This window comes from Melospiza georgiana, chromosome 22 (assembly GCF_028018845.1).
Source record: "Melospiza georgiana isolate bMelGeo1 chromosome 22, bMelGeo1.pri, whole genome shotgun sequence".
In the NCBI taxonomy this organism is placed as follows: Eukaryota; Metazoa; Chordata; class Aves; order Passeriformes; family Passerellidae; genus Melospiza; species Melospiza georgiana.
This window is the reverse complement of record NC_080451.1, coordinates 3554167-3580772: the sequence shown is the minus strand read 5'-3', so window position 1 is coordinate 3580772 and position 26606 is coordinate 3554167. Positions and strand designations below refer to the sequence as shown.

General features: G+C 50.4%; 1 protein-coding gene across 1 annotated transcript; it reads left to right on the top strand.

The window, feature by feature from the left end:
- Positions 1-3830: 3830 nt before the first annotated feature.
- LOC131092458 (olfactory receptor 5V1-like) lies at positions 3831-4674 on the top strand (the record flags this gene model as incomplete). The annotated part of the gene is made up of 3 exons (XM_058039138.1): positions 3831-3905; positions 4332-4421; positions 4666-4674. Coding segments are annotated over 3 exons (174 nt in total), but the record flags the coding sequence as incomplete, so codon positions are not given.
- Positions 4675-26606: the final 21932 nt, after the last annotated feature.

The following is a 26606-nucleotide window of genomic DNA, read 5'->3' as shown; positions in this document are numbered from 1 at the left end:
GTAAATGCCATTTCCTCTAAAATTGCTTCCCTAGCATTCTCTTTTTTAACTTGTATTTCAATGGCTCTAGTTAACCTTTCTACAAATTTCAAAAAAGGCTCTGATGGTAGCTGTTTAATTTTACTATAGGGCTCAAAAGGCCCCTCGGGTTGTAGGGAAAAGAATGCTTTTTCAGCTGCTTCTTTTACTTTCTTGAGTGTTTCTGCAGGAATTGCAGTAGCTTGGATTGAGGGAGAAGACCATTGGCCCTCACCATAGAGGTGCTCAATGGTGATAGGGTTACCACTGTTGTCTTTGGCTGTGTTTGGATCAGCATGCAAGCCTGGGAGAGCATCATTCAGCATTTGTTTCCATGCTATTTCCCATAATTTGAATTCCGTTGAGGTCATGAGACAGGAAAAAAGCTGTTTTAAATCATGTGGAATCACTACAGTCCTACTCAATTCAGAATTTAAAAGGCCACGGAAATATGGACTGTGTGGACCATACTCTTTATGAGATTTACAGATCTCTTTAATCAATTGTTGTCCAAAAGAACTCCAATTAGCAGTTGGAGCTGCTCCCTCCTGAGCTGCAGGCTGAAAGGTAACAGGAGCCAGTGACAACATGGGACTATGCATTGAATCTGCTGTTCCCTGCTCTGGATCCCTTGAAACAGAAGCATTGGGATCACAGACACAGGTTTCAGAACAGGCAGTGGGTGTGTCCCCACCGTGGGAGCCCGGGGAGGGGGCGGGGACAGGGGGCCGGCAGGGGGCGGGGAAACTGTGGGAACAGGGGGCGGGGTCAGGGGTCAAGCAGGGGGCGGGGACACCTGGTGACATCACGTCAGCAGATGCCCCCTGGGAGGAGTAGAGGGGCGGAGCTGAGGGTATTGCAGGAAAGGGAGGGGGAGGGGGGAAGGTATCACGAGGAACAAGGAGGGGAGGGGGATGGGGCTGGAGTTTCGGGATGCTTAAGAGGATTTTGGGAAGAAGAAGACCAGGTTTGGGAAGATGCCACGTGGCATCCACCATCTTGTGGACCCCCTGGGCACTGGGGGCCATTTTGGGCATCACTGCTCTCTGGAAAGCTAACACGTGCTGTGGGTTTCAGAGGAGGGGACATAGGGGATTGGGAAAGGTTCCCCGCAGCCTGGCCAGGGCCTTGTGGACAGGGCAACTCAGGCATTTTAGCAGACTCTGGGAGTCAACTTCCCAATGAGTGTGCTCTCTTTAAAATACCAAGTTTTGGGGAAAGAGGTTTAGGGGTTTTAGAGCTAGGAGAGGGAGAAACAGGGAGAGCAGAGGTACATGGCTTTACATTTGGCTTTTTCTCCATTTCCTTTTGTTTGAGCAATGCTGTTCGAATTTGTAAACTCCAAAACAAATTTAGCTGAGGGTGCATTGCCAGATTGTCCTAAGGTTATCGATTCATTCCTAACTTTATCCCAGAATTGAATATTGTGGATTTTTTCAGGGGAGATTTGTGGGAAGTGGAGGAAAAGCCATCTTATAAACTGTTTCAATTTTCCCTTTGAGAACTTCACATTACCACTGTCTAAAATGCTAACAATATTATAAAACACTCCTTTTTGTACAATGCTGAGTTTCGAACCCATGTTAGATGTAAAAAAGCAAAGTACTAAATCCCACCTGACCAAAAACAAAGCTAAAATCAGCTACCGATTTCTAAAAAAAAAAACACAGATAGGAAAGCGATAACGAGCCGACAAAAGCTTCACAATTCAGCTGTATATACTGCTTTTAAAATTCCCGGGCAGCAGCAGCAGGGCACGCCCTGCCGAGCCGAGGCAGAAACAAAGCCTCTCCCGCCGTGGAATGCAGCCCCCCCGCGGAGCAGAGAGAGCAGCCACGCCACATGGCAAGCCGAAACCGGGGCCCCCCGCGCCGCATGTGCAGAGAACCCCCCCTTCCCCCACAGAGAGCTGAGAAAGAGAGTCCCCCTCGGCAAGAGAGCCGAGAGCCCCCCCTCCCCCGCACAGAGAGAGAGAGAGAGAGAGAGAGAGAGAGAGAGAGAGAGAGAGAGAGAGATCCCCCGACCACGTGGAGAGAGCCGAGCACTCTGCGCTGCAAAGCCGGGGGGGAAGGGCAGAGAGCTCCCATTCCGGCGCGAATTTCAAAAGAGATTAACACGTGCAGCAGAAAGCTAAAATCTAGAACGCAATAAATTCCCGTCTGTGGGGCTGCGCAGCCAAAAATGCAGAGGCAAAAAGGAACAGAACTCACGGCAGAGTCTGTTTTTGAGCTCCTGCTCTACCGAGAGCAGAGATACTCACCCGAAATGGAAGCTGTAGCTGGCTGGGTACAGGCAGGTCTCTTCACTGGAACAGGACCTCTCTGTGGGCGAGAGAGGCTACCCTGTCCTCCCTCTGGAAAATCTGCTCACCAGAAAGGAGCTGGGCTTTCCACAGGTGCTGAACAGTCCACGAAACTTCTTCTGGGAATATTCCCAAAGTCTCTAGCTAAGGGCGATGCAACCAAAGCCCCTTTCAGCTGGATGCACGGCTGCTAGAAGCTTCTTCGAGGTACTGCAAGTCCGTCTCGGGCTACAGAGTCGCTTAGCCCACCCAGGGATGCCAAATATTGGAAAAAGGCTCCCAATATTACCAGTTAGATTGTGCCTGGGCCAGTCTGACCCTCGCTGCTGGGCCAAAGGCAGCAACTGTGATGTATCACCCCAGAGATACCTTGGCTTGCTGGTGGTTGCAGCTGGGCACTGAACAAGTCCAGGCTTGTTAGGAACCCCGTTTACCTCAGGAGGAATAGCTTCAGGCGATGGTGAAGAGAAAAAGGAGAGGATTCTGCTGGAGGGTTTAATGTCCAGAGGTTTATTCCATGGTTACAGAGGTCTGAATGTGAGCAACTGCTCCAACAGAACCTGGCTGCATGGTGTGATCACCTTTTTAAGCTCAGGGACAGGGGGAGGGGAGGCACAGGTGAGCCACCAACCAGGTGAGAGGGGCAGGGTCTCAGGGGAAGATGACACCCAGAAAGGCCAATGACCTCTGGGCACAGGGGCATCCTTTGAACTTGACCAACCACACGACGCCTTGCTGGAATGTTAAGCCTGATTGACAGGACTCACTCAGCATGGGGGCAAGGGGGAAGGGAGAGAGGCATAGGCACACCTGGGGGAATGACCTGGAAGGCCAAAATGGGACATTACAGCACACCACAACACACCATCAGTGTCCCTTTTCCACTTTTCCAGCCTCCTCAGAGTTGCTCTGACTTTGCCATCAGAGCCTGCAGAGCCAGAGCTGCCCTTTGGCAGTGCCTGAGCTGGGAGGGGTCTGCAGGGCAGAGCTGAGCCCCCAGGGCTGGGCTGGGCTCTGGCAGCACTGGCAGGGCCCAGCTCTGGGCACAGGGAAGCAGCTGCTGGCAGGGACAGCTCCAGGTAGCAGAGCCCCTGGGCAGGCAGTGGGGGGAAAGTGCCCACAGGCTGTGCTGGGATATTTATTTCTCTCCAAACCCAACTGTTCCATGATAACTTTTCTTATTGATCTACACACCAAGAGACGGTAATTGTCCAACAGCAGCTCCATCAGGCACTTCCTCCTGCTGGCACTGGCAGACACGCGGCAGCTGCAGCTCCTGCACTTCTGCCTCTTGCTGGGCATCTCCCTGGCTGCCCTTTTGGTCAACGGCCTCATCATCAGCGCCGTAGCCTGCGGCCACCACCTGCAAACACCCATGTTCTTCTTCCTGCTCAACCTGGCCCTCAGCGACCTGGGCTCCATCTACACAACTGTCCCCAAAGTCATGCACAATTCCCTCTGGGACACCAGGAACATCTACACTGGATGTGCTTCCCAGCTATTTTTTTTTTTTGTCTTTTTCATCTCAGCAGAATTTTATCTCCTGACCATCATGTGCTATGACCGCTATGTGTCCATCTGCAAACCCCTGCACTACTGGAACCTCCTGGGCAGCAGAGCTTGTGCCCACATGGCAGCAGCTGCCTGGGCCAGTGGCTTTCTCACTGCTCTCATGCACACAGCCAATACATTTTCCCTGCTCCTGTGTCATGGCAATGACTTGGGCCAATTCTTCTGTGAAATCCCCCATATCCTAAAGCTCTCCTGCTCCAAATCCTCCTTCAGGGAGCTTGGACTTCTTTTAGTTACTGGTGGTTTATCATTGTGTTGTTTTGTGTTCATTGTTTTCTCCTATGTGCAGATCTTCAGGGCCGTGCTGAGGATCCCCTCTGACCAGGGACGGCACAAAGCCTTTTCCACCTGCCTCCCTCACCTTGCAGTGGTCTCTCTGTTCCTAAGCACTGTCATGTTTGCCTACCTGAAGCCTCCCTCCATCTCCTCCCCACCTCTGGATCTGGCCCTGTCAGTTCTGTACTCAGTGGTGACCTCAACCCTGAACCCTGTCATCTACAGCCTGAAGAACCAGGAGCTCAAGACTGCAGTGTGGAGACTAATGACTGGATGCTTTCAGAAAAATTAAACTCCTGGCCAAATTCTGTAAGACACTTATAATAAAAGTAATCTTTGATACTTCTTGTTTGTTTAATTTTAGAGTTTCTTTTTATGTGTTTTACTTTTATAATATACTCCACAAAGAAATGCCATTCTTTCTGCCATAATTAATTTTGTTTCTCTCCACATTCCTTGTGGCCTCAGACTGTGTCAATGAGGGTCTGCACTATTAGTGGCTTTAAACGAACTAAAGGATCTCCCAGCAAATTTTTCTGCAGAGATGCCCTATTGTTGCCTTCTCTGGAGCTGCAGCAGCAATGTCTTTGTGCAGAGCTGGGGGCAGATCAGGGCTGGCCCAGCAGCTGTGCCCAGCAGAAGCAACACTTGGTGTTGCCAGTGCTGCTGCCATGGCCCTGCCCCGCTGCCCTGGTGGCCCTGGTGTTGCTGTAGGGCCTGAGTGCTCTCAGGGCTGGACACAGCCCTGGGGGTGGCAGTGCCAGGGCTGCAGCAGGGACAGGCCATGGGCACTGCTGGGGCAGCGCTGATGCCTCAGGCCAGGCCCTGGGGGCTCCAGGCTCCTTGCCCAGGCTCTCTCAAGAACACGCCCAGGCCAATGCTCAGCACAGAAAAGCCCCGTGAGCAGCCCCAGGCTGGCCGTGGGCAGGCTGGGGGCAAACAACATGGCTGGGGCTCTGCAAGGGCCCTGGTGCAGACAGGAAGGAGCAGCAGAGCAGGGGCTGATCCATCCCCAGTGCGCTGCACAGCCCAGGGCAGCGTCCCAGGGCGTTCTGATGGAGCTGCCAACAACATCCCCCCTCTGCAGGCCTGGCCTCTCCCCCAGCTCACACAGGTGCCCCATCCTTGCAGGCACAGACACGGCAGCACTGGCTCAGCAGCCCCTGTTTGCATTGCACAGAGCAGGGGGAGCACCCCCATGCTGTTGATGTGGGGACATGAACCTGAGGGACCACAAATGCCATCAGCCCCTGGGGCCAGCAAGGGCTGGGGGACACCAGGGAAACCACTCAGCTTTGTCCTGGCCTCTGCAGTCAGCCAGAAAGTTTGTTCCCATCAGCTGGGAGTTTCCTGTCCCACTGCAGATGCTGTTGCTCAGAGCCAGGGCTGCCTGGCAGCCACCCCCAAACTGTCTTGAGCATTTCCTTGGCTTCACCTTTGCTTTCTTTTTTAACAGAGGCCACCATGCAAACCTAAAGCATCTGAAGCTCCATATTTCATGGGACACATTTCCTGCAAACTTCTAAACAGCTGCACAGGGAAACATGCTCCTGCTAGCAGACACTGAGACAGGCCAGGGCACAACCCTGAGCCACTTGCCCAGAGCTGGCACCGGCACAGCCTGGCCTCTGGGCTGCCCTGGGACAGCAGGGAGCCCAGAGCCCTGTACTCTCCAGGAATGGCTCAGCTGCACACGCACCCTCCTGCTCCTCTGCCTGCCCCACAGCTCAGCAGCCCTACAGCTCCACGGGCACTGGCAGCAGCACAGCTCATTGCAGGGGCACATGCAGGGCACAGATGTTCCCTGGCAATGTGCACAGCCTCTCTGGGCTGCCACAAGACCCTTCCTCCCAGCAGAGATTGGCCCAGCTCCCCCCTCACCTCTGTGTGAGGCTGAGCCATGATTGCCTTCACCTTGTCCTCCATCTGGAGCTGCTTCAGGCCCCCCATGCCATGACTAGGAAGGGCAATGGAGAGAGCGGGGGCAGATGCACACCCTTCCTTAGGATTTCGTCATTTTTGGCACAGCTCAAAAGGCAAATCCAGAGGTGTCCAGCTCAGCACTTCCTCAGCTTTCTGGAGAACATCTCGCCTTCACCAGCCCAGCATTTTGGAGAGGTTTTCCCACACATGTGGAGGCTTGCTGGCAGCATATTCCTTCAGCTGGGTGCCCATCACCTTGCAGAAGGCAGAGGCCAGCTTGGTGGCCATGGTGCGGACGTTGGCGCTCCGCACAGACAGCGCCTTGTTCTCCAGGCAGGACCAGAGCACGGGCAGGGCGTCACGCTGTACGACTTCAGGGCTCCTGGCATGAACCCCCTGCACAAGCACTGCCGGGACAGAGACACAGCTCCTTACCCACCAGCCTCACTGCAAACAAGGATCTGCCTCTGCTTCTGCTTCTTGCCAGCCTCTCTGGCCAAGATCAGCAAAATAGCACCCAGTGCCCCTTGGTCCAGAAACGGGCAAAGCAGCTGAGCATCCTGGAAACAGAACCACCAACCTCTCAGCACTAATTGCTCAAACCAGAGCCCTGTCCCTGTGGCAGACTTCCTACCTTTACTAAATTATTTCACAATCTCTGCATGAGCAAGGCATGAAATGTCCAATTACCTTTGATTTCCATTAAGAAGTTGTCTAAACCCACGCTGAAGATTTGGAAATGCACCATAGAGAGGAAATGGAGAGATTTCTAATAAAAGGGATGATTCCATTTTTGTAACTTTGATGCCAAGTGCCAAATGTCTAATCTGGCTCATCCCTGTGCTCAGTGGCACACAGCAAAGGGCAGGGTTAGAACACACCTCAAAACTCCAGCCCACCAGAGATGGCTGCTGCCTGACAGCTGGATGAGAAACATCAGTGACCAGCTGGGGTCTTTGGCAGAATGCTTTTGGGGCTTCCAACAAAGACCTGTTTCAAACCTCAGGGTGTCTTAGGTAATTCTCAGACCCCATTGCCTTGGCATTTGGACATCTCCACATTTTAATGCCACTTCCCCTCTCAATGTTAATGGCACTTTTTCTTATGATGTCCACTTGAATAGGGGCATAGAGAAAGAAAAATGCTACACAGGGGACTGAAATGTAACCAAAACATGAGTGTTTTCTCATATTGTCTGTGAAATCTCTCTGCCCATTTTCTGAACTGAACTATATCAAACACAGACAAAAAGTTACTACCAACAGACTTCTTGCATGGCAGATTTGGCTGAGAGATCAAAACCTGAAATGCTCTGGAGACCATTCTTATTTTCTGATCAGACAAAATGTTACCTAGCAGCCATTTAATATTCTGTAGTGGAAGAAACTTCATTTTCTCTATGCTGTTAATCCACCAGTGGTCACCAACAATGAAAGAGCTCCTGCAAGTACCCAAAACCAATTCTGTGAAGCAGGAAAGGGTTATGGAACCCATTTTAAAATGGGAATTCATTTGAGTTAAAATGCAATTAAAGACATTGGTGACTACTGAACAGGAAGATCATCTGTCTGTTCCTACTGAATCTCAGAGAGAACATCTGCTCTTTCTAAAGTACTCCTAATTTATGGTTAAATCATTTTTTTGAAAAAGAGGTCAAAAGAAGAGCTAAACTAAATTCCCTATTGCTGGAGATCTACGTTATTCAAATGCTCTTTAAAGGACCTTTGACATTCCCAATTGCTGAACATGCCCTTTTGAGATTCCTAATGAAGACACAAAGTGTATTAAACCTTACATTCAAAGATGTTGGCATAATTAGCAGTGGATTTAGCCCCACTTAAAGCAAGGCTATCAATCATCTTCTCTACTATATATTGAGATTATCATGTTTCCATTCCTTGGCTATTGCTGGCATAGCAAGCTCCTCTGAGGAATCAATTATCAGCTGCATTTGTAGCATTTTGGGCAGCGCTGACACAGGCAGACACTGCTTGCACACCCTGAAAGGCTCAGTCCAAGGCCACTGTGACAGCACAGGCAGGGAGCCTCAGCACTCTGCTTCTGTCCCTGTGCCCCCAGAGGCTGCCTTGCGCTAAACCCGTGCCTCTGATACCTCTGTTGAGTTCTGACCTCAGCTGTGACCCCCAGGCTCTGCACGGTTCAGCCTCAAAACTTTCCAGGAGAAAAACAAGGATTCTGTGAGGACAAAACAAACGGATGCCCTGAAACAGCATTGGCCACCATTTCCCCTCAAAGATCACAGATGTCCCTGAGCTTCCCAGAGAGGAGCCAGCTGGGGCATTTTTAGCCCTCCCTTTGCTGGAGGTGGTTCTGAGATGCCCCAGTGAGAGCTCAGCCCCAGGCTGAGCACTGCCCCCATCTCAGGTGCTGCCCAGCTCTGCAGCAGCCAGGGAAAACCTGCCAAACCCACCTGCCTTGGCTATGGGGCAGCAGGGACAAGCTCAGCACCTCCTGGTTTGGAGGAGCTACTCTGCTGTCTGCTCACAGGCATTCCCTTTAAATGCTCCCTGGGAAGAGCTCTGGGCTCAGAAGGAGAGGCCATACCTGTGATACGCTCGGTGACATCCAGCAGGGCTTGGCCACTCAGGTGATTCCATTGGTAGCTGAACTGTTTCAGCAGGGACACTTTATCTACAAGGGAAACACACGTTTCTGCTCACTTTTCTAAGGTCATAGGAGAAAGGGGAGGGCCAACCCCATTTTATAAAATTGTCATGGTTTGGGCCTGGCAGAGCCATAGCCCCCATGAGTGTACCTTCTCCCTGGTGTCTGTTGTGAGATGTGACCAGGAATAAGCAAAGCAGGCTCAAGCTTAAATATAAAGAAAAGTTTATTACCTAAACTGCAAGAAAAGAAAGAAGGAAAAAACACTATAAGAGAAAAAGAAATTGAAAACCTTACAAAAAACACTTTCCTCTTCCCCACCACCAAAATTTCCCAATCCGATACATTCCCCCCAAAATCACCAACTGCCCAGTCTGGCACACCCTTTAGGATATTCAAACTTCAGTCCATGAAGAGGAGAGGAGTCCTTCTTGCACCATAGGCTTCCCCTGGAAACACGCTGAAAGCTCGTGTGCTTCCATGTCACTCAGCACCACCTGGAAAGTCCTTTTGCCGCTTGTGACATCTTCCTTCCATGCCCAGTGCTCTCACCACTGTGCATGGACCAGAGCTGCTTTCAGGGTTGTCTTTTAAGGATGCCTTGTCTCACTCCAAAAAGGCACAGTCTCTGCTTTGGGACATCTGTCCCCCCCATTTTTTCCCACCCACTGGGGCCGAGGGGTCCCCACAATGAACCATCCTGGTTCTGAGGCACTGCCTCTCCCTAAATGCAGTCTCTGTGTCACAGGAATAAAACTGGTTCAGTCTATGGCTACACAAGAAAAGTCCTGCCAAAAGGCCACTCCAATCATCTCTCTCTCCACTCAGCAAGCCTTCTCCACGTCCTTCGGGCCAGGTCCTTGTCTCATCTCATCTCTTATCTCCCATCTTATTCAGCTCCGAGGAGGATTAGCATTTTTGCAGGGTCCCAATCATGAAAGAAAGGGGTTAAAAATTTCAGTCTCTGTCTGTCCCAGAACTCCAGCACTCCCACACTGGCTGCTGCTCCGGCTGGCACATCCTCTCTCTCTCTCCTGGGGGGGAATGGCTCCCCGATGTCTCTTGGGGGTCCTCCACCCTTCCATCTGCAAGGGCCTCCTCACCCCCCATCTCTGTTCAGGCCCAGGCCTACCACATGGCTGCCCCTCCCCCGCCCAGCAGCAGCGGCTGGACAGTGGAGGGAGATCCGACCTCCGTCCCTCGGAGTCCCAAGAGAGCCGCCCAGCGCCGAAGCTCTGCTTTTAATCCCTGTGTTTTCTTGGAGGTTTTTCCAGATCCCACTGGCCACATCAGGTGCCAATATCAAAATCTGAGCATCCATTGGTTTGACCACAGCATCCCAGAATTCCCACTTCTTCCTGGTCAAACCACCACAAAAATAAAGTACATTTCTGCTGGTTTTTGAATCCTTTTGTTCTTTCCTTCCAGCCTACTTGGCAGGGTTTTAAATTCCAAAAGAAAAGCTCTCCTTTCACCTTTGTAAATCCAAACTTGTGTGCTGTAGCAGGAGCTGTCTTAAAACATTTCACATCAGGGACCTCGAGAGTTCAGTCACATGGAAGCAGTGAAAGGTTTTGCATCCCAGAGCAAAAAGGAAGAGCCCCATACTTGGCACACAGAAAGGCACTGAGCCAGTGTGAGAGTCTGTCCAAATTTTCCCTCATCTGCCTCATGATCATCCTTGGGAGACCACTGAAGAGAAGACCCCCCGTGTCTAGAATATCTGACACTGAAGGAGAAAAGCCACACGCCACGTGCCCTGAGACCTGAAAGCTCAGTGTTAAGCTATTGTTTTCACAGGAGCATTTGCTGTATGCTAAGAAGGGGCACCATGCCCCATTTGAAACAATAGCAGCTTTGGAAGCTGTCTCACCTCTCAGCCTGACTGGACTTCTCCTGAGTTTCAGATGGTCTCCCACCGAAGACCCTCATCTGTTTTACAACCACCGTGACAGACAGATGGAGATGTGAGAAGCTTCTCCACTAAGGACTGAGACATGAAACTCCTAAAAGGCCCCTCTGCTCCTTCCAAGGACTGGGACTGAAACCCCCAGCCCGGGGGAGGTGTGTGGGGAGGCAAGCTGACCAAAGCAAGATGTTTGCCTGCAGGTTGTGACCACTGGACCAAGAAAACAATGGCTTTCATTTACTGCTGAGAACATACACTACCTGCTACATCTGTTCCCTACTGTATCTGTTTCCCCCCCCCCTCAGAATTTTCAGTAATAAAAACCTCTGAGTTAGCTAGAGCCTTTGAGATCTCCCCAGCGTAGCAGGCGGACCCTCGGCTGGACTGGACCATAGGACTTCGTCTCTGCTTTGGTAGCTATATCCCCTCTCCCTCTCTTTCTCTCTCTTTTTCTCTCCCTTAATCCCTCTATCGCATTTTTGCTGTGATTATTTCAATAAAACCCACATTTGATATGATTATCACTGCAAACCCCCTTGTACCGTGTTGGTTTTTGCACTCTGAGATCATTCCTACGAACCATCAGGTCATCTGTCCACTAGGATGGACCCTGACAGTGCCACAGGAATTGTCTGCACGCTCTTGCAGTGCCTGGTGCTACTCCCTTGCCAGAGGCACCCCAGGCCAGGGGGGCACATCTGGGCTGCTGTGTCTGGCTCTGGGGCTCCCTGTTCTGAGCAGTGAGGAGGAGCTGCAGAGGCTCTGCAGGACGGACAGGATGGGCTTTGGGGCTGGCAGGAGAAGCTGAGGGACCTGGGCTGCTGGAGCTTCTGAAGAGGAGGCCCAGGGCTCCTCCTGCAACTGCTCCAAGCGTGACTGACTCTTCCTTGTCTCCCCTGAGCTTCCTCTTCTCCAGGATGAACATCCTGAGCTCCCTCAGCTGCTCCTCACAAGACTTGTGTTCCAGACCCCTCCCCAGCCTTGTTGCCCTTCTCTGGACACGCTCCAGCCCCTCCATGTCCTTCCTAAATTGGGGGACCCAGAACTGGACACAGCACTCGAAATGCTGCCCAACCAGTGTCCAGCACAGGGGAAGAATCACTGCCCTGCTCCTGCTGGCCACACCATTCCTGATCCAGGTCAGGAGCCATTGGCCTTCTTGGCCACCCGGGCACACTGCTGGCTCATGTCCAGCCTGCTGTCCATCAGTCCGTACAGGTCCTTTTTCTGCCTGGCTGCTCTCCAGCCACTCTGTCCCCAGCCTGTAGTGCTGCAGGGGTTGTTGTGGCCAAAATACCGGACCCGGCACTTGGACTTGTTAAACCTCAGCTTGTTGGATTTGGGCCCTGGATCCAGCCTGTCCAGGGCCCTGTGCAGAGTCCTCCTACCCTCCAGCAGATCCACACTCCCAGCAATTTTGCTGTCACCACATCTCCATGAGGTCCGAGGGTGTCACAATGATCTCCATGATTCCATGAGGTGTCACAGTGTCGCAATGTTCCTTTGCTGTCACAAAGTCCCTTGGATCTTTGGGCCCCACAGTGTCACATGGCACCTTGGTCCCCCAAGGCCCTGCAGTGTCACGACGAATCCTTGGTTCCATGAAGTCTGGCAGTAGGTCAAGGAGAGTAGCAATGCTCTCCTTGGTTCCACAGTGTCCCAATGGCCTCTTGGTCCCAAGGGTCATCACAGTGTCAAACATGTTTCCTTCATTCCATGAGTCTCTGCAGAGCAACACTGGCCCCTTGGTTTCATGGGGCTCTGCAGTGTCACAATGGCCCCATCATTGCACGAGGTCCTGCAGTGTCACAGTGGCCTCCACGGTTCCACAGGGTAACACAGTGTCACAGGGGTCCCTTGGTTCCATGAGGCCCCAGAGTGCCCCAGTGGATTCCCTGGTGGCTCAGTGTCACAATGGACCCCTGCTTACACAAGATTTTTCAGTGTCACAAGGGACCCTTGGTTCCATGGGGCACCAGGGTGTCACAATGGTTCCCTATGTATTGGTTTTGCATTAATTGACATTTGGTGAGGAGGGAAGAAGCCACACGCAGAAATGATATTTCTGAGAAGAGCTGTTGAGAGCTTCATCTGTGCCTAACAACACCAATCAGTGACTGGTTTTGAAGACTGACACCTTGTTAAACCACTAGAAAGCTGAACAAGTCTTATGAACACCCATGTTAAAAACAAGCAAACCCCAGGGAAAGCTCTCTCTTCCTTCCAGCCTGGGAACAGGTAACAAGGCCAGACTGGCTGCTCAGATGGGCCAGGCTGGGCGGACCCTGCTGTGTGGCTGGGTCCCTTCTCGGGGAACCTGCCAAACTGTCCCGGCAGAGCCGGGCACCAGCAGCTGCCAGACAGGGGCATGGGAGGCCATCAGCCTGTGGCGTATTCCAGCTGAGATCTCAGCCATTTTTTCCCCCAGTGTGGCTGCTGCACAAGATCATGTGGCTGAGGCCAGAGGCGGCCTTGTAGCCCACACAGAGAGTGGCCCTGTGCCTGGAATTGAACAGAGCAGGGGCCAGAGACCGGCCATGGGGCTGATCCTGACACAGCCCCCAGAGCAGCCTGAAAAATCCAGCACTGCAATTGCTTTGGCCACTGCCCAGCAGGGATCACAGGATCATGACCATCTGCAGGCCCCAGGTGAGATATTAGCTCTTTCAGTGCATAGATAAGACTTACAACCCTTCAGTCCTCCCTTGGGTCAGAGAAAAGGACAGAGTGAAGACACGTAGAGAACAAGATGAGAAGAACATAGAGACATGAAGGTCAGTAAGAAGATGTCAAGTCCCAGATGGGAGGGTTGAGGAGATGACTCAGTCCTGGCCTGAAATCTTCTTGTAAGGCTATGGAGAAAATATAATTGATACATCAGACTCTTTTTTTGCTGTAACTCATTGAAAGTATGCAGGGATGAAGTGTTCAAATCGTAGATATGAGCAAAGGCATTTCTGCTAAAACAAGCAGATGCTGAAGTAGCTGTGATCTCATGAGAAGTTTGAACAGAGAGAGAGAGGAGTGATGAAGACCCTCTGCCTCCAGGGAAAGAAGAAGAAGGCCTCTTTTCCCAGAGATGAAGATGATCTCAGGGACAGATAAAGAGAACCTTGGCTCTTGAACAGCTCATCATCAAAATAATAACCCATATATTAACATAGCCAACAAACACAGCTGTGAGAAGGCAGTGAAAAGATGGGAGACACTTCACAATTGCTTATTCCTGGGTAGCTGCTGTTCATGGAAATTAAAAGCCACAAGAGAACTGAGTTCTTGTGGAGAAGTCTCCATGAAATGACAAGAGGTACTCCTCTCCATAAGTGAACTGAAGAAAACATTCTAGAAGTGATAAACTGACTGAATTGATTCTGTATGTGTTAGTGGGAAAGAAAAGGTTGTAGGGGGAAGGAGTTCTAAAGGTTTTATTCTGATTCTTATTATTTCTTCTTTTAGTTACTGTTAATAAAGTTTTCTTTATGTACTTTTTAAGTTTTAAGGCTGCTTTACCTTCCTCATAATCATATCTCACAGCAGAAAATGAGTAAGTATATTTCAGTAGGGGCACTGGCATTTCGCCAGCACTAACCCTACCACACCTTAGTTCAACAAGTCCCTGCAGTGTCACAATGCGCTATAGTTCTGTTGGGCCCCCGGGTCTCACAAGGGTCTCCTTGGTGCCATAGTGTCACAATTGGCCCCTCAGTTCAACAAGGCCCTGCAGTGTCACAGTGGCCTCCATGGTTCTACGAGGACCCAGAGTGTCACACTGGACTCCTTGCTTCCATTTAGCCCCACAGTGTCCCAATGGGGCCTTGTTTCTACAGTGCCTTCAGTACGCAGCGTCACTGTGATCCTCTTAGTACCACGAGGCCCCACAGTGTCACAATGGCCCCTTGCTTCCCCAGGGCCCTGCAGTGTCACAATCATCACAGAATCACAGAATCAACCAGGCTGGAAAAGACCTTGGGGATCAGCAAGTCCAACCTGTGATCCAACACCAACCTTGTCACCCAGACCATGGCACTCAGTGCCACATCCAGTCTTACCTGAAACACCTCCAGGGATGGTGACTCACCCACCTCCCTGGGCAGCCCATTCCAATGCCCAATCTCTCTTTCTGTAAAGAATATTTCCTTATTTCCAGCCTAAAGGTCCCCTGGCACAGCTTATGGCTTTGTCCTCTTGTCCTATCACTGTTCCCTGGGAGAAGAGCCTGAACCCTCCTGGCTACATCCTCCTGTCAGGGAGTTGTGGACAGTGATGAGGTCTCCCCTGAGCCTCCTCTTCTCCAGGATAAAGAACCCCAGCTCCCTCAGCCACTTCTCACAGGGCTTGTGCTCCAGACACCTCAGCAGCCTTGTTGTTCTTCACTGGACATGCTCCAGCCCCTCCATGTCCTTCCTAAACTGAGGGCCCAGAACTGTACATAGCACTGTAGGTGTGGCCTCACCAGTGCCAAGTGCAGGGGAAGAATCACTGCCCTGCTCCTGCTGGCCACAGCATTCCTGATCCATAGGAGTAAGTAGGGTTGGATGAGGGAAAAGGTGGGGAGGGGGTGGGGAAAATGTCAGTTTGATTGTCAGCCATGGAGGGTCTTGAACTTCACATCAATTCAGGCTATGTTAGAAGTTGCAGGGGGTCAATATCAATTGGACATTGCTGACATCAAACTATAAATAGGAAAAAATTACTGAACAAAACAGTTTTCTCTGCTTTTCTTTTTTTTTTTTTTTCCCAATATAGCAGATTAACTTTGAATACACTTATGAAATGTGTCTAATTTACCAGAGAAGAATTGAAAACTTAAATTTTTCCCATGGGCTTGTCTTGTTCAAGTGTTTCAAACCAATTTTTATGAGCGATTGTCACTGAATTCCTGAACTGAAAAGATCAAGAAAGAGGAGGCATCTGGAGGAGTAAAATCCATCAGCAACCTCCAAGTAGCTGAGGATCCATCCCTATCAGAGCAGCAATGAACAGAAATGGGCACAGCTTTGTGGCTGCCCCAGCTTTGGCATGGGCCCTGGGCCTGGAGCAGGAGCAGCTCTTGAGGGCCCCAAGGCCGGGGCTCTTGTGCTGCCCTGGGCAGATGGGATGGCAGCAGGGGCTGCAGAGCTCTCAGCATCTCAGCCCGAGGGGAGCAGGGCAGGCAGGGAGCCTCTGCCCTTGGCCCACCACCTTCCCCCATGGTGGGGCTGAGTCCTGTGGCAGCTGCAGCTGCTGCTGTGCCCTGCCAGGGGGTGAGGCCGTGGGCCCAGTGCCCAGAGCAGCCTGGCCTGAGCAGAGCTGTGGGGCCAGAGCCGGCTGGGCTGGGCTGGGGAGAGGCCCTTGGTGCTGCCCAGAGCTCAGGGCAGCTGGCAAAGCTTGCAGGGAGCTGGGCCAGGCTCAGAGAGCCTGGCCCAAAAACCATCAGTGTCCATCTCAGCCTGGCTGAGCGTGCAGGGGCAGGACTCAGGCCAGGCCTTTTGGGGCAGGGCCAGCACCTGTGCAAGGCATTGCAAACAGGTGAGTGGCCCAGATAGGAGGCTGCTCAGTGCCCTTGGTGGCATGGACAGAGCAGGGAGGGGGCCGAGGACATTGTCAGCACCAGCCTCTGTGCCCAGGCCTTGGCAGCCCTGGCTGCTCAGCTCAGCTTTGGCCTGGGCTGAGTTTGGCTGTGGCCCAGCTCCATCCTCCTGCGGGGATCAGGACCTGTTCCTGGCAATGGCCAGCCCTGGCTGCCTCTCTGCTGTCCCAGAGGCCGGCAGAGCCTGGGCCAGGGCTGTCTGTGCAGCCCCACAGGTGCCAGGGGCTCTGCAGGAGCTGGCAGAGGCTGCCCAGCAGGGAGGCCATGGGGCACAGAGCCCCAAGGCTGCTGTGGGCACCACAGCACAGGGGCCGTTCCCAGCCGCAATGCTCCTGGCCTGGGCTGGGCCTGCACAGGGGCTGGGCCACCATGGCTGGGCCAGCACAGGGCCACAAAGGGGCCACGCAGCCGCTGCCGGGGCTGACAGCAAGGCCAGGCACACACAAGCAATTGTTGAGCATGGCCTGCCCTGGCCAGGCCTGACTGTGCCAAAGGAAGAACTCAGCTGCCCTTCGGTGCTGCAACAACAGTCCAGAGTCCAAAGAGCTTCCATGGCTGTGCTGGAGACCAAGGCTGCAGCAGGGAAATGCAGGGCTGCTGTGGGATGGGGAGGGCATTGAATTCCAGCACACACCTCAGCTCTCTGATGATCCCGGCACTATGCTGTGCCCGGTTTCAGATGGGAGCAGACCAGATGTTGATGCGACAGGAGCCCTGTGGGGCTGTCAGGGACCCTGCAACTTGCAAGGTGCTCTTCTCTCCCTCAGGTGGTCTCGGAGAGATCCAATCCCAGCAGTGCACAAGTGGCATTGCCTGTTCATGCGCACATAACTGATGTCTGCCTGGAAAGGAGCACAGGTTTTAATACCTGTTAGTTTCATAATATACAAGCAAATCTTTATTATCTGATTTGATAAAAAAGTCAAGGTCATTTGAGAACTTTTAAGAAATGGCAAGGTGTTCTCTCCTGGATCAGGAATTTCCTGGATGTGCTGGATTCTTCCTCTGATGGCGGGAGAAGAAATACTCATCTTTCCCTTTGCCTTTGCCACCAATATTCACTCTAATATTTAATGATCCTTTCCCTTCAGGTGTTTCCAGCTGTCCTGTTGAAATGGCCCTGTCTAAGAACATCTCTTCATTTAGAGCAGCTGCATTTATGTCCTTTCCATCCCAGATTTTCTCATCCAGATCCTCTCTGGTCATTCAAGTGCCTCTCAACTGACTGGATTCTTGCTTTGAACATCAGGGAGTTGTCAAATCTTTCTAAAGTTTAAATAAATATCACATTAGACAGCATCCTAATTGTGTTTATATCTATCACAGAATTACCATTTCTTATGTCTTTGTCCAAAACTCTTGCTATATGAAAATCCCTGGGAAATGGTGGACATGTCAGATGGTGCTGGGACATCCCAGAGATCTGAGGGAAGAGCTGTGATGGTTATTAAACTGTTCAAATGTTCAACTTTTGTTTGTTGGCAAGAAACCTTTCTGCGCCTCTGACTGTCACCAGTCCCTGTGCCCAAAGGACACAAACCTGATGAGTTGTGGTTCCCACTGCAAGGGCTGCACTTGGACCTTGGCTCTGCACAGGAGAGCTCTTCATCCTCTTTCTGTCTTTTCCTCCCTCTGGCATGGAGGGAGCTCCTGACTTCAGCCTGTGACTCGTGTGTGCAAAGAGCAAATCTGGGCAGAATCGGGGCAAGGAGGGTTTGGGGGGACCTTGGGATCTGTGCTGGGCACAGAAGATGTTTTCCATTGCTCTGATACTGTCTGCTGTGGAAAGTGGACTTAATATCCAGCAGAGGAGTGACTTTTGCATTTGATGGAGCTGTGCCTTCCCTTGGCTTTGCTGGCTGACAAGAAGTGAACATCCCTCTGTGTCTTGGGCAGCTCCTTCTCCAAGGAAAGCAGGTGGGAGTGGGAGCCAAGGAGCTGAAAGCTGCAGGTGCAGCCTGGGCTGGAGGGAGCTCAGATTTGCAGAAGGCTGCTCTGAGTGCCAGGGCTTGGATGGGGGAAATGGTGGGGTGGGGGTAGGGACAGAGTCTGATTGATTGTCAGCCATGAAGGGTCTTGATTTTCCTATCTATTCAAACTTCATGAGGAGGTGCTTGGATTCAGTGTCAATTGGAGACTGCACATATCAATGAATTAACAGGAAGAAAAACTAAACAGGACCTGAAAAATCCTTTCTCACTGTCTTTTTAAATATAATGCATATACTTTGTATATACTACTGAGATCTGTTGAATTAACCACGAAAGATTTGAAAATTAAAATCCAATTATTCCCAGAGCTTGGCTTGTTCAGGTGTTCTGAATGGTAATGAGCCCTGGGACACTGAATTCCTGCACTCAAGAGCTGAAGGCTGAACAAGCCTCTGGAGCAGGAAAATTCAGCAGCAGCCTCCAAGGTGCTGAGGATGTCAGCAGCCCCCACTGAGGCCATCCCTACCCAGAGACCGTGGGGGAATGGGCAGACAAGGAGAGCGTCCCTGGGGCTGGGGCAGCACAACTCAGAGGCACCAGCAGCTCCAGCTGGGCAATGGAGTGTGGAATGTGGCTGGGAAAGCCCTGCCTGGGCTGTGCCAAGCAGGACAGACAAGCCCTGATCCCCATCTTCCAAACAACTCTCTCAAGGAGACATTTCAAAGGAATTACAATTGTTTGTGTCCTCTGAGTTGGATGCCCTGATGAAATACCAACAAGGGATTGTCAGGACCTCAAAACAACAAACAGCCTTTAGTGGGAACTGTAGAAAATCAGAGAAACTTTGGCAAAAGGTTTATTATGACATTGGAGTGGTTTTGGTTTGTTAGTTTAAGATTTTTCTATTCTTGAGATTTCTTATTAATTAATGTATTGATCAGTATGGTGGGTTTTCGTGTTGGTTAATTATTTATGTATTTGTTTTGTTGTGAGATAGGATTATGAGAAAGGTAAAGTAAAATTAAAATTTTAGAAGGGTATAAAGAAAATTTCTTTAAAAGCAGCCTAAAAAAGGTCATAAGAATTAAAATAAACCATTCGTTGCAATTTTTTTTTTACAACTTTTTCTTTTTTACTGACAATGTAAAGAAACTAAACTTAAAACTTCTAGTTAGATTACTATTTCTAGAATAATCTTTTTTAGTTTACTTTGGGAGAGAAGTTTCTCTTGTAAAGATTATGGAGATTTTTTTTATATGTAGAAAAATTAAGGGTTTTTGGTTCTTAACTTTTTCATGCATAACCGTTGTCTGGGGAACTTTGTTATCATGAAGTTGTTTTTATTGCTACAAACTTTTTTACATCTTATTGATGTACCATGTTGACTTTTGGAGTGTTGCTTTAAAGATGAGTTATTTAAAGGTAAAAAATTTTATTATTTACTTTTAAAATTATTTTTATCTCTGAGAATAGAGATCCTCTTTTGGGGATTCTGGATTTCTTTTTTTTCCCCTGTTTAATATTTTATGAAATTACAGGTTTTTTAACATTTGTTTATTTTAACGTGGAGGGGTTTTTTTTATAATAATTTGAAATTTTTTATAATTTGATGTGTTATAAAGAAAAAGAGTTTTTTCTTCATAGTTTGTTAGAGGATTTTAGTTCTTAGATTAAGGTATTTTTTTCTTCTTTTTTATTTAGGATATAACTTCTTTACTGACTTTGATGGTTTTATGGGTCTTCTTATATGCTTATATTTTGGTTTTTTCTTTTACTCGAGGGAGGATTGAAATATTGAAAGGATTAACACCTTGCCCACCAGTAATTTGAAGTGGAAATTGTGGTTGGGTTGTGTTAGTATTGGTTTTATGGCTGGTTTTAGGGTTTTTATTGTCTTTAATTTTAGTTTCAAGGTTATTTTGTGTGGGTTGTAGGTTGTAGGGGTTTTTGGTGTGAGTTGTGTTAGCTGGAGGGGACTTGATGGTAAGATTTTAACAGCTGTGGCTGGCTTTGTTCTGGTTGGGGTTTTGTAGCCTCTTTTGTTTTCCTGTTTGGTAGTTGTTGGGGTTTGGTTTGGTTAGAATGGGGCTGGTGGGAAGGGGGGGCCTGGGGAGGGGTGAAGGGGCTGCATGGCAGGGTTGCTTGGTTTGGTTTGGTTTGGTTTGGTTTGGTTTGGTTTGGTTTGGTTTGGTTTGGTTTGGTTTGGTTGAGAAGGGGGCCAGGGCCTGTCACAGATATCTTTTATGAAAAATCCTTTCCTTAGGATTTTTCCTCCGGAGAAGTTGAGAGGCCTCAAGAACAAAATGTAAACAATGGTTATCTGCTGCTGTGGAATGCAACAGGTGGATTTTTGATTTGGCCATGTTGGTTGTTTCTAATAAATGGCCAATGACAGTGAGCTGTCTTGGACAGAGAGTCCGAGCCACAAGCCTTTGTTATCATTCTTTTTTTTTTCTATTCTTAGCTAGCCTTCTGATGAAATCCTTTCTTCTATTATTTTAGTATAGTTTTAATATAATATATATTATAAAACAATAAATCAAACCTTCTGAAACATGGAGTCAGATCCTTGTCTCTTCCCTCATCCTAAGACCCCTGTGAACACTGTCACAGGGGCCAGGGCCCGCTGCTACTTTGTTGGCTGGAAAAGAAAGAGGAGGTTCCTGGGTTTTTTCATCTTTAACATACGTGTTTCACAGAGGTGTGTTCAGTATCTTAGTGGTTCAACAGATTGTCAGTTACACAAAAAGTTTTGTATTACTTTTGAAAATTCTTCCCATGTCAAACCATGACAGACTTTCAATCAACAAAAAGCACTTCTCAAAGCATTGACTTCGCCCATTCAACTTCACAAATTCTAAGCCTGTTAAATTTAATGTTAATAAAAATTTGCAGGAGCACAGAAACAGAAGAAGACACAGTGTCCTGGTTTAGGGCAAATTTGTTAAAGAATCTGCAAAGGGGGGCCCCTCCAGAAAGCAAAACCCACACGGCCCCTCCCCCCAACCGGTTCGGGAAAAAATTCCTTGGAGAGAGGTGGAAAGAACCTGTTTATTTCAGGCACAGCATCCCCCAGCACACAAAATGAACAATACCAGCTGACACCACTCTAAGAAAGATGACAAAATCAGAAAGTCTCTTTCGGGGGTGGTTGCTCTGTTCTCAGTCCCTCCAGTGCTGGGCCAGCTGCTGCAGCCACAAGGTGCAAACTGCAAACCCTCGGTGTTTCCCGGGTCCCAGTCCGGAGCAAGTTCGAGATGGTCACAGGAACAGGAGAGGAGAAACAGTCTGGGAAGGAATTTGGACTGTTTAGCTAAACTAGCAATAAGCAGAAGCAAAAGCGAGGGCAGAAGCAAGAGCAGAAAAGCAAGCAAGCAAAGCAGCAAGCTGAAAGCAAGAAGTGAAAAACAGCCCTATGTATACTGCCTGTCTCTGTGTCCCTGATAAGAGAAACCCAAACAAAACTTCCACTCTTCAGAGTCGGTCTTAAAGGCATAGAACAGATGAATGGGGATGCAAGCATCATAACGTCACCCCAGGACACACAGAAAGAGAGAAAGACAAAAAAGTTACAGAGAAGCACAAACAAAGCTACCAACTCTTAGATTCCAGCAGTGTTCAGATAGAAATTCCAAGAGGAGGTAGGGTCAAGATGTGTGCTTGCCTTGTGGTCAGCCTTCAATACCCCTTGGTCTTCCTGGGCCCTTCCCCCAGGTGGGACTTCGGGTCATTTCGTCCCTCAGGAGCTGGGCTGGGTCTGCAGAGGTGGCTGTGGAGCATTGCCTGTGCTGTGCCTGGGACTGGCAGACACTGCTGGGCTGGGAGAGAGGCTCTGGGGGGATTGGGGATCCAGGGCAGGGCAGGGGTGGGGTTCCAGGGCAGGGAAAGGCTGGACCTGCCCCTTCCTCCCCCACACATGAAATGTTTTGAGCCAACAATGTCCTCCAGTCTGTCACAATAGGCGATTTTGGAGGTGAAATCCCAATTCTGGCCATGGGCACCTGGACTAGAAGGACAGTTCTTTTCCATAGGAAGGGAAGGACAGAGCCCCAGTGTTTGGAAGGCAGGTGAGAGCCTCACTGGGCCAAGGCCAGCCAGACTTGTCAGGAATGGCAGATTTTTTCTGGGAGCGGTCTTTGGATATAGGAAATTTTGAAAGTGAGACCCCAATCTCAACCATGGGCACCTGGAGAAGCAGAACAGATCTTTCGCATGAGAGGAAAGCAGAAAACCTTGCCCAGTGTTTTGTGGATAGAGGGGAGGTGAGCCCCATGAAACCATTGCCAGCCAGTCTTGTGCTGGCAATATTCCTAAGGGAACAATCCCTGGATATAAGGAAATTTGAAGGTGAAATCCCAATTCTGGCCATTGGTGCCTGGAGGAGGATGACAGATCTTTTCCATAGGAAGGAAAGCACAGAGCCCCGGTGTTTCAGCAGCTGATAAGAAGAGACCCCCAACATGCCAAAGTCAGCTGGACCAGTCAGGCAATCAAAGGGAGGCCAAACCAGCCAGCCCTGTTCCTTCTTCCCTTGCTTTTATGAGGCCTTGCGGTATCACCATGGTCCCCTTGATTCCATGGGGCCCTGCAGTGTCCTAATGATGCTTCGATTCCATGGGGTCCAGCAGTGTCACAAGGGCCCCTAGGTTCCAGAAGACCCTGCAGTGTCCCAATGGGTCCCAATGATTCCATGAGGCTCCGTAGTGTCACAATGGTCTCCGTGGTTCCCCAGGCCCCACAATGTCATGTGACTCCACAGTTCCATGAGCCCTGCAATGTCACAATGGACCTTTGCACCCTGGGGGTTTGCGGTGTCACAATGGTCTCCATTGGCTCCACAGTGTCACAATGGACCTTCGATGACAGGAGGCCCCTCTGTGTCACCCTGGAGCTTTGGTTCCATGCAGCCCTGCAGTGTCACAAAGGCCTCTTGGTTTCACGAGGGCCCACAATATCACAATGGTCCTCTTGGTTCTGTGGGGACCCCCAGGGTCACAAAGGTCCGACTGGTTCCATGAGGCCTCACAGTGTCACAATGGTCTCCATTACTCCATGAGTCCCCTCAGTGTCACAATGGCCCCTTGGTTCCATAAGGCCATGAAATCTCTTAATGGTATCTCCATGCTTCCATGAGTCCTTGCAACATCACAATGGAGCTTTGGCTCCATGGGGTCTCACAGTGTCACAATGGCCCCTTGGTTCCATGACGCCCCAAAGTGCCATAATGGTCTCCACAATTCTATGAAGGCCCACAATGTCACAATGGACCCTTGGTTTGATGGGGTCTTTCAGTATCACAATGATCCCTACATTCCATGGAGTCACACAGTGTCAGTATGGTCCCCTTGGTTCTGTGAGGTCCAGCAATGTCACAGTGCTCTCCATGATTCCATGAGGCCTCACAGTGTCACAATGGTCCCTTGGTTTCACAGGGCCCCACAGTGTCACAATGGTCCCTTGGTTCCATGGGCCCTGTGCTGCTGCATTCCCCCCTCCCCTTCTCAGGCCACCCTGCCAGATGAGAAATGCTCCTTGGGCCCAGCCTTGGCCAACAGCCCCTGGGCTCAGCTCCTCTGAAGCTCATGACAAACACTGTCTGCTCCAGGTACTGCTGCTGCCCAACCAGCTCCTGGTCCCTTTAGCAGAAGCCCTGGGAGCTGTTTTTGCTCCCTCAGTGGCACAACATCCCTGTTCTCACCCTGCCAAAGAAAGCTGTTGATGCCAAGTGTGACCAGGCTGAACCATTGCTGGGACTGAAGCCCCTCCCTTGGGGCCCTGCAAACAGCGCTCCAAAAGGAGCCCTTGGAGCTCTCCTGGGCCAGCCACTCCCTCTGAGTGGGGCCTCTCCCAGCCAGGAACTCTCCCGTTTGCTGCACTTGGGGATCCTGAACAATGACAGAGCCTGGGCCAATGCCCCCACTCCTCCAGGCTCAACCCTTCACCCACTGGGGACATGCCAAAGGATCCACACAGAGCATTCCCTGCCCTCAGGGGAATTTCTCACAGGTGCCTTGCACTGACTCTTTGTGTCTGTGTTGACACAGGAGTGCCTGTGCTGGGGAAATGTGGCAGAAATGCTGCTCTCTGAGGGGTTTGAGTGCCTTGGATAGCTGAGTCAGTCAGATATCCACATAGCTGTAAGTAAGTCATGAGGTCTAAGCTAAGTTCAATTATCCTAAGAGTTGTTCTTTTGCAAAATTGTTACATTTAATTTAGGTTATTAGCTAAGTATTGTTAAGTGTTATTCCTCTGTTAAATTGCTAAGTCATAGGTTATCAGTAAAGTTAAATACTGTTAATTGCTGTTGTTTTGCTAAACTTTCATGTTAAAGGTATCAGTTACATTTAAGGTGTAAATTAAGTCCTGTTAAGTGTGAGGCCTGTTAAGCTTTAGGCTATGTTCCTTTTATCATTGCCCTCACTGTGCTTGTGTCATACACACACACAGGGACAGTTCTCAGTTCATTTCTCGTTTGATTGACTGGATTCTGTTTGGTTTTGTTGTTGCTTTGTTTCCTTGGTGTGCCTGAAGTGTCCAGTCAGGAGCAGAGTGACTCTTGATAAGGCACTTTGTGCTGCTGTCCCTTAATATTAAATCTGGTTTTGGCGGATCCCTTGACAGGGATCTTTTCAGCGCTCTCAAGGCCTCGTTGGTAGCAGGGTGAAGGAGCCCTGCCCAGGCTCTGGCCCTGGGGGACATGGGGACACTGCTGGGGGGTCTCTGTCCCCGTGTCCCACCCTCAGGGCCCTGGCCCCCTGTCCCCATGTCAGGCTCTGGGGTTGATCTTGTGGAACATCCTCTGGGGGAGGCTGCGGGGCCGGGGGTGGGGGGACCCGGGGGACAGGGGACCCTGCTGTGCATGAGCAGGGTTGGATTGCTTTGGGGGGAGCTGTGAAGGGGGCCGGGACAGAGTGACCTCCCCAGGGACCTCACACAGCCTCTGCGATGTCATACAGACCCGGTGATGTCACACTGCCTTCTCTGTGATGTCACACAGTCTTCCTGTGTTGTCACACAGCCCCTGTAATGTTACACAGCTCCTGTGATGTCACACAGCTATCTCTGTGATATCATACTACCCTTGTGACATCACAACGCCCCATGTTATGAGAAGTCCATGTTATGTCACATGGACTTCTCTGTGATGTCACACTGCACTTGTGATGTCACAAAGCCTCCAGAGATGACACAAAGCCCATGTGATGTCACAGAGCCAACTCCATGATGTCACCCTGTGATGTCATACAGGTGTTCTGCAATGTCACAGAAGACTGCGATGTCAAAAAGTCACCATGTGATGTCACTCTCTGTTCTGTGATGTCACAGCCTCCTCTATGATGTTACACAGCCACCTGGTGATGTCACAACCCTCTCTCTGATGCCACAGAGCCCCCCTCTATGATGGCAGAGACTGCTCTAAGACCTCACATCCTACTATATGATGTCACAGCCAGCTCTGTGATATCACAACTCCCTCAGTGATGTCACAGAACCCTCAAGAACTCAGTTACATTGAATCATTGAAGTCTTTTGGACTTTGAAGAGATCCCTGTGAGCTGTGAGGGACACAACTGAGAAAGTGTCCCCAGGTTCCAGGTAGAGTAGAACACTGGAGGCAGTGATGACAGCTGGGGACAAGCAAGGCAAAGGTGTCTCTGGTGCTGAGCAAAGCTGGATGTGTTTGAGGAATGCAAAGGGCCAAGGCCTGAGCCCCAGCCCCTGGCCAGGCAGATCCTGTCCCTCCCTCCTTGCTCAGGGCTCTTCCCGGGATGGGCACTGCCATGTGGAGCTGTGCAATGGAAAGGGCAGGAGCATGGGGCGGCCCCTGCCAGGCTGCTGAGCAGGGATAAGGAGGCAATGAGGCCCCAGCCCTGCAAGGGTCACTTGTCTCCTGCTCCTGCCTCAGGCCCAGGCCCAGGCCCAGCAGCCATGGCCAAAGTGCTGCCCAAGTTGGCTCTGACAGGGCTGTCTTGCAGCTGCTGCCCATCCCTGTGCCCTGTGCAGCCCAGGCTGTCCCACGGTGTCCCTGCCCTGCGCCTCTGTCCCTGCAGGCTGTCGGCATCCCCCGGCTGCCCCACCTGGCTGGGCCCTTCCTTTGCTGACAGCTCTGCCTCCTGCCTGCCTCTGCCTGCCCACACAAAGCCTTGGCCTTGATACCAAAAGGGTTAATTCAATTCAATACGAAAAGCTTCATTCAAATGGTTAATTTAATTTTTAACCGTGCCTATGAACATTTAGCACAGGAACAAGGCATGCAGGGGCTGCTTTCCCAGCAGGAATGATTGGATAGAAGAAGACATTTGGCTCAAGAATGCAGTGATAGAAAAAGCAAGGAGTGAATCTGGGAACTTGGAGTGGGTTTTATGGTAATGGGTAAATTGTAATACACATATAACGACGCTGCTAGAATTCTATGCCCATATAAGGTTAGTAGTTATCCCTCGCTAGACCTCAGGCCTGAATAAATGATTCCCTCTTAAA